General features: G+C 39.3%; 2 protein-coding genes across 2 annotated transcripts in view; both read left to right on the plus strand.

Moving 5' to 3' along the window:
* LOC134088591 (oxysterol-binding protein 2-like) overlaps positions 1 to 2,727 on the plus strand; it is a 24,584-nt gene extending 21,857 nt beyond the window's left edge. Inside the window, exon 12 of the mRNA XM_062542630.1 lies at positions 2,180 to 2,727. Within this exon, the coding sequence (XP_062398614.1) occupies positions 2,180 to 2,322 (143 nt within the window). The 3' untranslated portion in view covers positions 2,323 to 2,727. The remainder of the gene's footprint in view (positions 1 to 2,179) is intronic.
* Positions 1 to 11,339, plus strand: part of LOC134088594 (alpha-(1,3)-fucosyltransferase 7-like) — a 163,173-nt gene that overhangs the window by 62,987 nt on the left and 88,847 nt on the right. The window lies entirely within an intron of this gene.

Genomic DNA, 11,339 nt, shown 5'->3' on the forward strand with positions numbered 1-11,339 from the left:
GCCCACTAATTTAATGCTAAAAAGCCAGATAATTTATTTTCTTATCTTCCTTCCAGATACAGGTCTTGTTATAACCTCTCTTAGCACTTTCAAAGTTTACAATACTTCACCTTGTCTATGGGGACCCTCACCACACTACCACAGAAGTGTTATTATATTTTGAGCATTGTCAGTGGTATACAGTGGTGTTTGTTTATGTTCTAATGGCCTTCTTTGCTTTAACTATAAGCCTAGTCTTGGTCAAAACTTCCCCAATTAATGTAATGTTGCTCTCAAACAATAGTTTGATCTTGTAAATAGACCCTAGGTTACCTTTGCTCCAGAGATACACTTTAAAAGATTTTTTAATTAGAATGCATCATAAACTTGTCAGAATAATTGTATGTACCATATATATAGCAATATATTTAGGTAGTATATATAGTTAGTGAAATCATATTGTTATATATTATGTAATAGTATATATAATGAATTATATATTGGTACAAATAACCAATATTGATTATCAGAGAGGATTTCAGAAGGTAGTATTGTAATGATTTCAGTTGTCCTACCCCTATTATGTGTGTGCCTTGTATGCGTGCATGTGTGAGAGAGAGTGTGTGTGTGTGTGTGTGTGTGTGTGTGTGTATGTGTGTGTGTCCGTCCAAACACAACATGCAGATCTTTGATCTGCTATGGTGATTTCCACCATGTTTCTCCTATCATGCTCCTTCTCCCTGCCCCTGTACTGCCCCCCAGTGGTGAGTCTGGGCACAGCTCATCTTCAGGGTCCACATGCACCCTACTCTGCCCTCCCTCCCAGCACCAGTGCACCTGGCTTTTGGCTTGGTTCTCAGGTGCCTTAGCAGCCTAATAAAGCTGCCTCAAAATTGCATTTAGTCCTACATCTAATATATTAGGTACTGTACGTCAGACAGAGGTGGAAAACTCCAGCTTCGGGAAGTAAAAGTCCTACCACATATTTGTTCCAACTGCCCTACAGGTTAGATGTTGGAGATTACATGTAGCTGGTTATGATTTTTTTTTTCAAAAGTGAGATAGATCAGCTAAATTGTGAAGTCACTTTTCTTAAGGGTCATTCACAGCAGGGACGATAACTATGACGATAACTGTGACTATAACGATATGAATATCCACACTAACCAACAATAAGGGAAGTCTACGGATTGAGTGCTGTAAGCTGTTTGTTGTTCTCAAAATCTCTCTGGTGATATTGTTCTTCATGTCGTTATTGTTATAGTTTATGTGTTGCCGTTGTCATTCACATCAGCTAGAGCGATACTTGCCTTTATCACCATAGTTATCGTTCTTGGTGTGAACAGCACTTAAAGTACACAAGTAGAACCAATACATGGTTTGTTTTTTTACTTCACGAAGCTGGAGTTTCCCTCTTCTGAGAACAGCTAAGTATCTGTGAGCTGTGCTTAGGAGTAGCACAACACATAGTGGAACAGGCCAATGGACCCAGACCCAAAGACAGTGTGCACTGTGTCATCTGAAATCAGTTTAGTACTAATGCATTCAAGCATTTCATTTCCAAACTGCTCCTCCATATTGACAACCAGAGTGGTTGACCTAAACACTTTTAATTAAAGGATTGTTTGTTAATTAAAGGATTGTTGTTTTTTCATTTAGTCCTTTAGCAGACACTTTAATCCAAAGCGACTTATTTTGTCAATTATGTTAAAAGGGCCATTGTGCCCTGGAGCAACTCTGGGTCAAATGCCTTGCTCAAGGGTACAGCGATGGAAGCCAGGAATTGAACCCACACCTTTTCATGCTACAAGTTCAAGTTCAAGTTTTATTGTCATATATACCTTGCAGTATAATGAAATTATATTGCCACAGTTGCAATAAGGAGGGTAGGTAATAACAGTAGGTAGTGAGGTGGGGGGGGCTTAAATAAGGGGAGTTGAAATACAGTAGATTTGTAAAGTACCACACATTGCCAAACTATTTGTACACATGATTATACAGTCAATTCACACATACACACAACCACTATACTTAAAGCATAAATAAGCATTATTGATATGTGACATGTCCATTCAGTATTCTGACAGCTGCTGGAATGCTGTCACAGCATTAGAATCAGAATACAGCATGCTAGCTCAGCCCCTTATCCACTCCTACGCTACCACTGTCCTAATGTGTGTGTGTGTGTGTCCTACCGCAGGTCGTGAGTACGAGGGCTACCAGCCTCTCTGGTTCCACAAGCGGACTGACCCCATCACCGCGGAGACGAACTTCATATACAAAGGGGGCTACTGGGAGGCCAAAGACCGGCAAGACTGGAGCATGTGCCCAAGCATCTTCTGAGTCGCCTCGCCTCGCCGGCCTCTCCTGCTGCTCCTGCTGCTGCTGCTGCTGCTGTTGGGTCCTGCAGACACCCCCTTAACCCCCACCACCCTACCCCCCGACTCCCCAAAAGAAAGCCCAAGACGGATGACACACTCTGGGTTCCTGGGGTCTGATCCCTGGGAGGAGCCTCCAGAGTGGAATGAAGCAGAACCGACCCGAACAGACAAGAACACAACAGAGTGGCCTGGATTTAGGAGCTTCAGTTGTGTGGACATTACTACTGCTGTGGCTGCTACTGCTGTGTGTGTGTGTGTGTGTGTGTGTGTGTGTGTGTGTGTGTGTGTGTGTGTGTGTGTGTGTGTGTGTGTGTGTGTGTGTGTGTGTGTGTGTGTGTGTGTGTGTGTGTGTGTGTGTGTGTGTGTGTGTGTGTGTGTGTGTGTGTGGTGCATGTGTGCGTGTGTGCGTGTGTGTGTTTGTGTGTGTGTGTGTATATCTCACACAAGCTCTCAGTGCAACATATCTGCACCATACCTTGTCCTGGTTCACCCAAGGACAGAGGCGGTTGGTGCATGCTTCTCTGCGAGGGTGGTACAGACTTCTGCAGCCCACCCCACCCCACCCCACCCCACCCCACCCTGCCCACCCTCCAGTGCATATCTTCCAGTCCGAAAATCAGGTGCTCACACGACGGACTGCTCTTCACCTCCCCACAAACACACTGTATACTTCCATGCACAGAGGTCACGACCCTGTATGGTCTGTGGTGTTACAGTAACATCAGCGACCCACCCTCACCCCCATTTCTAGAAGAACTGGTTTAGACTGGTTTTATTTTCTCTCTTAATCTCTCCTGCTGGCCTGGATGCCAGGAGAACGAGAGGAACTCAAATCCCCTCTGGTAAGAGGAGGAACATCTTATTATGGACTTGTAAACAAAGACAGAAAAAAAATAGCTTTGTATTTTTTTTGTTGTTCTTCTTCTTTGACCTCATGATTTGTTGTCATTATTCACACCATAGAGAATGTGTGAACCCCACAGTATCTGAAGTATCTGGATGGACAAGGTCACCGTTGATTTTTGGTGTGTTAACTAGCGGCAACGTTGATGTAGTGTGGATGAGCCTCCACTGGCTGTGTTGGGGCCTGTGGTTGGTGGGGGGAGGTTAGTGTCTGACCCCACTGCTCTCTTCGCAGCTACACTCTGAGCTTTTTGAGGTCAGATAATCAAGTGTGTTCCCCACCAGACATGTAAGTACCACACTCACCGACCCTCCCAGATGGAGACTAGAGTCAGATTCACTCAAGCCATCCCACATAAGTCAATCAGTCAGTCAGAACAAACACGGACAGATGTTACTGTCCTCGATTGGACTAAATCGTCAGATGGGATTCCTGTCAGGACGACCCCTGTAGGTTTGACTGTGTACTGCAGTATTCTTGTATGTTTTGTCCCTTGATGAAGGTCTCAGTCTGTGACCACCGTAAGATCTGATGCCAGCTGTCAGAGCAAGCGAAAGCAAGACAACATTATTATTAAGATAAATGTAAAAATTAGCTTTGTTAACTAATAGCCTAAAACAGTCAGAAACAGTCAAAAGCACCTTTCCATATAGAAACAGATTTAATCAATCTCTGGGAACTCATTTTGAGGTGTTAACATTAATCAGTATCTGAATCTTTGATCATTTCCGTTTCAACAACGTTTCTCCAGTACAATAGCTCTTTCTCATGTACTAGGCCATTCTGATAGCATTCAGACTAACCAGCCTACTGTACACATTTACTCCCTCACAGCTGTAGCTTTCAAGCTTTAGTTCAGACAGTGCACATTACAGAAGACAATATCATCCCTGCTCCCTGGGGTCAGAGTTGAGGGACACTCTGCGACTCTAGCCATCTAGTAGGTCAAGTATTGGTTCACTTAACTGTAGCCCTCCAGAATGAGGAATGATCAAAATGATCTGAAAATACATTTAAAAGAAAGAAGAAAAAACAGGTTGAATCCTTAGTTTGTTAAAGCCTTACAATGTGTGGTGTGCAAGCGTTGTGCACATCATTTTGGATCAGTATCCCATGTTCTCTTAGTGATGTTAAGAATGTAGACGTTTTGGCCAGACGTACTGTAGTAACCGTCTGTTCCCGTGCAGATTTATTGTGATGACTTAATTGATAACAGATTAATATGAACGGTGATGCTCTGAAAAGTAATAGTGGTACTTGGTTTAACAAAAAAAGTGTGTTGGGTCAAATCTGCAGTGTTAAGGAGTAGTACAGAACGTTTTACCATAAATGTGAATTAAAGTCCCAAACAATGTTGCACCCTGATTGAAACTCTGATCAGCCCCTGAGGATTTAGTTCAATGGTGTTATTTTTCATTAGAGGACACTGACTCGGAAACCACTGGCTATCCTTTTAGTTAATCACTTTAAAACTTGTATAATTTAACACATCTTTTTTTGGAGTGGTTGGCTTTTGAGTTCTTCACTATGTTGCATTGTCTCTGTTGTGGCCTTTTTTTTATTATTATTTACGTTTTGATTTGAGTCCGTGGTTTAACAATTCACAGAGTGTTACTTATTGAGTTCAAGCACTTTGAAGGTATTTTTTAAACCCAGGTACAGAGTAAAGGTGAGATTAGGGACTGACATCATGACAAACAAACTTTAGCGATCAAGCACGACTTCTGTGTGCTCTTACAGATACTTTAATGGTTGAGGGGGGGGAGGGGGGGTCACTGAATTATGACAAAGAATAGTAGAGAATGTCATGTTTGTGCTTGCTGAGCCAAAGTACAGAATCGTTGAACATTCTTGGCTGTGTGTGCACATGGTCTTGCCTGCCGCTTTTTGTTTATCTTCCTGTTTTCCTTTTGAAGAAAAAAAAAGGTTCATTCTCTTTTATACTTTTCTATTTTGTTCAGTGGCTTCAGGCTCCTTGCACATATCACTTTTTGTTTGGTTGTAGATGCACACTCACATACAGTACATATAGCCTAAATCTCACTCAATACTAATACACACAAAAGCACACCAACCATTACAGTAGTTCTTAAATGTACCTCAGACAAGAATAGATATATTATGTAGTAGAAGAGTATATCAAGGTTTATAATAATATGGCAGACTGCTGTAAGTCATCACTAATACTCCACGTATAGAATACAGGCCGAGTGCTTATTACTAATACTTTGTGGTCTCATAACATTCACTCTCTACTGTAAATGTGTTACTGTAAAGATAACACTAAGCTATCATGTACATCGTTCTGATGGTTTGAGGCTAGTGCTTGACTGTTGGCCATGCTCAGTTGTTGGTGCCCCATGGTAGAGATTATTTTTCAGTCATATGGAGAAGGATAAAGAAGTATTTTTAATATGTTTGAGAATTATTATTATATCAAAAAAGAGGCATCACATTGTAATCCATTTATTGTGTGTGTGCGTGATTTTTTCTGTTTTGACAACATTTGAAGTGACTTAAGTTGTAGCAATAACGATTCCATGACTCATTTGTTAGGTGGGCTATCTGTTTCACCTGGAAGAGACGAGATGGAACCAACCAAAGCCTCAGCACAGGATGCTCTGTAGCCCAACAGACAAGACTCTTATTGCCTTCCCTGTGTGAGACTTAGACACGTGATAGCTTTCACTTTGCTCTTTTATTTTCACTTTTCAGTTCCACATGCACTTACCCCTCTGGCCTTTGGTTTAGCTTTCTTTTCTCTTTCTTTTTCTTTGTGTAACAGCGTGCCATTGTCTTCCTTTTTTTATGAACATGTAAATATGTACTCGTATGTATACACTCGATTTGCAGTGTGTGTATGTATAGCAACTTCCCCACTCCTTCAGATCGACTCAGTGGGATATTTGAAACTGGAGTACAATAATGAAGACGGAGGACATCTCCTCGCCTCGTCAGAATTGACTCTAGGTTGTCAAGACCCTGATCCATCACAACATTGTGCTCTTTCACCTGCCCGTTTGCCTTCTTTTCAAGTCTTTCATTTACAGTTTGTTTGTGTGCCGGAGACGAGGCACTGTGAGCATGTGAGTGTTCTGAGCAGCGCAGGTTGTGAGCATCTCTGTTTCTACTCCCATATGGCACACTTAGTTCCTGTGCACCTTAGCTTAAGGTGTGCTAAAGCTTCTACTGGGGTTCTCTCTCTCTCTTTCTCTCTCGCTTTTTTCTCATTCTCTCTCTTGCTCTCTTTTTAAATCATTTTTACTTTCCACCATTAATTTATGCAGCAATGTTGTCTGCAACAAAGACTGACACAATGGAAAAGTGGAGATAATAAAACTTTTATTTGTTGAAAGTGGAATGTGAGAAGTGTTTGTGTCTGACCAGAGTATTTAGTCCACACGTATTACTGTGTTACTGTATCGATTGTGTGCAATATACTAATACTGAGTTTGATTATTACATCTGACAAAGTTTGTAGTGCTTGTCTAAAAGATTAAACAGAATGTATTGTAACATACAGTAAGCTACAGTATTTCAGGATTAATACTTTACAAGAGTTGTTTTTAATTAGTGACTGATTTTTTTTTTTTTTTTTTAATGTACACAGGAGAGGTGTTAAATTCCTACTGCTATGGGGGGGATTAGCTACAGTGGCCTGGCCAATCAACATTTACAGTTTTTTTCAATCGCTAACAAGCGTTTGGCCATTAAGTTGACACATTTTCAAAACTCTAAACACAGTTAGCACAGCATCAGTCTTTTGTGGCCATACCATTCATACATTTCATGTTGTTTTCACACAGTATGTAGTCAGTGAATACATTTTCACAATGCTTACATTTTCTTAACAGACAAACTATACCTCCCAACAAAATAATGGATCGTTTTTGCATTATTTTCGAATGTTAACACACAACATCCCACAATAGTTAAAACAATATTCCAAACCTTAGATACAGTATAAAACCTCTGCTTCTGCAATGTTATCAATTCAAAAGCAATATATCTCAGCTGATAATAAACAAACAATCGAATAATTGACACACAGATGATTTATGTTGGGTAAATTGGGCCAACCACAGCTGATTCCAGTCTATCTTAGACTCAGTGGCAGGGGTTATTTCTCTCTATGTCATTGACACTTACACAGTAAAAAGAGGAGGTGATGTTTTTGGAAGCAGAAACAGAAAAAGACAAATACTGTAATGTCTGGACGAGGAAGAGTAAGAGTAAGGGGCCCAGGGAGAAGAGCAGGCCCAGTGAGAGATGCAATAAGAGGTGCAGGAGCACTGAGAGGAGCAGGTGCAGAGATTAGACACAGTAATATTGTGCTTTTTTTGTTCACCCCCTTTTTATCTGGGCTTTTTGCTGTTGTTTTTTGTTCAGAATGCTCTTGTGTTTAATGGATATTTTGTTCACTGCAATGCTGTAAAACTTTTTCTGTTCTATCATAGTCTACTGTAAACTATTTACATGTAGTAAGACTGCACCTCCTGTAGACCTAGTGAACAGTAAAAAAAAAAAAGATTTGCTTTTTACTGGAATGCATTTGAATGTGATCATTACATCTGGACATACAGTTCCCAACCAAGAAATTTAGTGTAAAAATGCTGGATTGCATGTTTTGCATGCAAATACCTGTAAAACTGAAACATAAAAGTCTATGCAGTTTTTGTAATGTCAACAGTAGCCAGTATTTTGAAACCTAGTGTACTCTGATTGACTGCATGTATCTTGTGAAGTGAAAACAAGCTTCATTCTTTGACAAAATAACTTCATTTTGAGTCAGGTTTCCAGTGTTTTGGTAAAGTTAGTGTGTGCAGAGAAATGACGAGTTAGTGTATATGTAACAAAATGTGGTGTAACAACATGGAATGTGCTTTTGAGAGGAAAATTATCCATTTGGCCAATTGTGTTTTGTAGGTGAGAGTCTGTGTTTAGAGTTTTGTAAATGTGTCAAATGAATGGACAAACGCTTGTTAGCGATTGAAAAAAACTGTATTTTTACCACCAGCACTGGCTTTCTGGGCAAAAAAAAAGAGAGAGCAGCTTTCACTGGATTATCAAATGAGCACCTTCCTTTATTGTTGTTCAATTGAATTAGGGCCAACACCTCCATCTCAGACCCAATACATTCTTTGGTAATTCTGTTGCTGTGGTCATTTATGCAACGTAAGACCAAACTTGAAGAAAAAATTCCAAGGACATGACCTCGGTATCCTCAATGGCAAAAAAAACTAGAAATGCAATTCCAAGGAATTACCAGTGCATGAAAATGCTAAAAAAGATAGATAATGTAGATATGGTTACTAAGGTGTAGCTAGGGTAAACATGGTGGTTGCATAGTTTACAGAGAGTTGATAGTGTGAAGGTAGACAGTTTAAAGATGAAACATTCCAGTTCTAACTTAACTAATGATTTCTATTCATGTTAAAATGTTGATTAGCTAACTTAGCTAATGATTTCTAGCAGTTAAGCTAAAAATGCTAATTATGCTAGCAATGCTAACTTTACTAACAATGCTAACCAGGTTGATTAGCTAACTTATCGATGATTTCTAGCAGTAATGTTAAAAATGCTAACTATGCTAACAATGCTAAATTTGCTGACAATGCTAACCAGGTTGATTAGCTAACTTAGTTGATGATTTTTTGCAGTTATGCTAAAAATGCTAACTATGTTAACAATGTTAACTATGCTAACTAGCTAACTTGCTAGTGAGGACTTTTATTTTGAAACATTTGTTGCTAGGGTATCCATGGTGGCCACTATCAGGAAACAAGAAGTTACTGCAGTATAATCATGTTGGTTGCTATGGAAACGGTTATAAACACTTAATTTTAATGGTTGCTATGTTGGTTGCTAGGTACATGGAGGTTTCATGTAGTTGACTGGAGGCATAGTTGATGATAACTGACAGTTGGAATGGTTGAACATTTCAATAGTTGAGTAGTTTCAATGGTTAAATGATTTAATAGTGTATAATTGCAGTGAGGACCTTTATTTTGAAACAGTTGTAGACAGAGGAAGTAGTGAAACAGGATCTGTAGTCTTAATGAGATTGTATGCTTAAAGCCTGAGACAGAAGGTGCCTCTCATAGCGTTTACGCGTCCTCTCTCGCTCCTCACTGATCTACATAAAGAATGATGGAGCGGCAACAATGGGATAGTCTAGCCCTTCTTCTATCTTTCTTTATGTAGATCATTGAGGATCGAGGAGCGAGGGAGGACATATAAACGCTGCTTGAGAGGGACCCACAGTAAATACTTTAAAAGTTGTATGTAGATAGTCTAATTAATGTTGATAGACAGAATGTTTAATGGATGTTGATAGGCAGATTGTTTAATAGATATTGATTGACAGTTTAATGGGTGGATGAGTGAATGGTCTGAAGAAGATGAGTGGATAGAAGGTTGGATGGAATGTGCCTTATATTCTTGTTAAGAGAGACACTGATACAGCTCTCTGAGAGTAGTTGACACAGGTGTAATCAATTTAACTGGCTAGTCTTAAGAGTGCCAGAGTACTCTTAAAGCCTGAGACAGAGTAAATAATTTAAAAGTTGAATGTAGATAGTCTAATTAATGTTTAATTTAAAGTTTAATGGATGTTGATAGACAGATTGTTTAATAGATGTTGATAGACAGTTTAATGGGTGGATGAGTGAATGGTCTGAAGAAGATGAATGGATAGAATGTTGGATGGAATGTGCCTTATATTCTTGTAGAATGGAGAGACACAGCTCTCTACTGAGAGTAGTGGATACAGATACAGGTGTAATCAATTTAACTGGCTAGTCTTAAGAGAGCCAGCCTGAGACAGAGTAGATTGTTTAAAAGTTCAATGTAGAGCGTCTAATTGATGTTGTTGATAGGCAGACTGTTTAGAATGGGTGGATGAGTGAATGGTTTGAAGAAGATGAATGGATATAAAGTTGGATGGAATTAGGAGGACTTATTTTGATACTGTTGTGCGCAGAGGATACAGGGGAACAGAATATGTAGTCTTCAGAGAGGAGCCTGAGAGAAACTGACAGTTGGTGCCCAGGTGGCTGACCAGCTGGGGTAACATTCTAATTGCTGCCGTGATGTCATAATGAGCAATGTTAAGTCTATGGGGGAAATGGTGATAGTTTTTAACTAATAGTTTAAAAAGTATAAAAGTTACAAAGTTGAAAAATATAAAGCACATATGGCATAAGCAAGACCTACGCAACAAAGTTTGAATGAAGTTTCTACGTTAAACGGTTGAAGCTGAATTGCGAGCGTTAGAAGAAGAAGTTTAATAATAACTAGAAATGCAATTCCAAGGAATTACCAGTGCATGAAAATGCAAAAATAGATAGATAATGTAGATATGGTTACTAAGGTGTAGCTAGGGTAAACATGGTGGTTGCATAGTTTACAGAGTGTTGATAGTGTGAAGGTAGACAGTTTAAAGATGAAACATTCCAGTTCTAACTTAACTAATGATTTATATTCATGTTAAAATGTTGATTAGCTAACTTAGCTTATGATTTCTAGCAGTTACGTTAAAAATGCTAATTATGCTAGCAATGCTAACTTTACTTACAATGCTAACTAGGTTGATTAGCTAACTTAACCGATGATTTCTAGCAGTAATGCTAAAAAATGCTAACAATGCTAACAATGCTACATTTGCTAACAATGTTAACCAGGCTGATTAGCTAACTTAGCTAATCATTTCTAGCAGTTATGCTAAAAATGCTAACTATGCTAACAATGCTAACCATGCTAAATAGCTAACTTGCTAGTGAAGACTTTTATTTTGAAACATTTGTTGCTAGGGTATCCATGGTGGCCACTATCAGGAAACAAGAAGTTACTGCAGTATAATGATGTTGGTTGCTATGGAAACGGTCATAAACGCTTAATTTTAATGATTGCTATGTTGGTTGCTAGGTACATGGAGGTTTCATGTAGTTGACCGGAGGCATGGCTGATGATAACTGACAGTGGGAATGGTTGAACAGTTAAATAGATTAGTAGTTTCAATGGTTAAATGATTTAATAGTGTATTATTGCAGTGAGGACTTTTATTTTGAAACAGT

This window comes from Sardina pilchardus, chromosome 8 (assembly GCF_963854185.1).
Source record: "Sardina pilchardus chromosome 8, fSarPil1.1, whole genome shotgun sequence".
Taxonomy (NCBI): Eukaryota; Metazoa; Chordata; class Actinopteri; order Clupeiformes; family Clupeidae; genus Sardina; species Sardina pilchardus.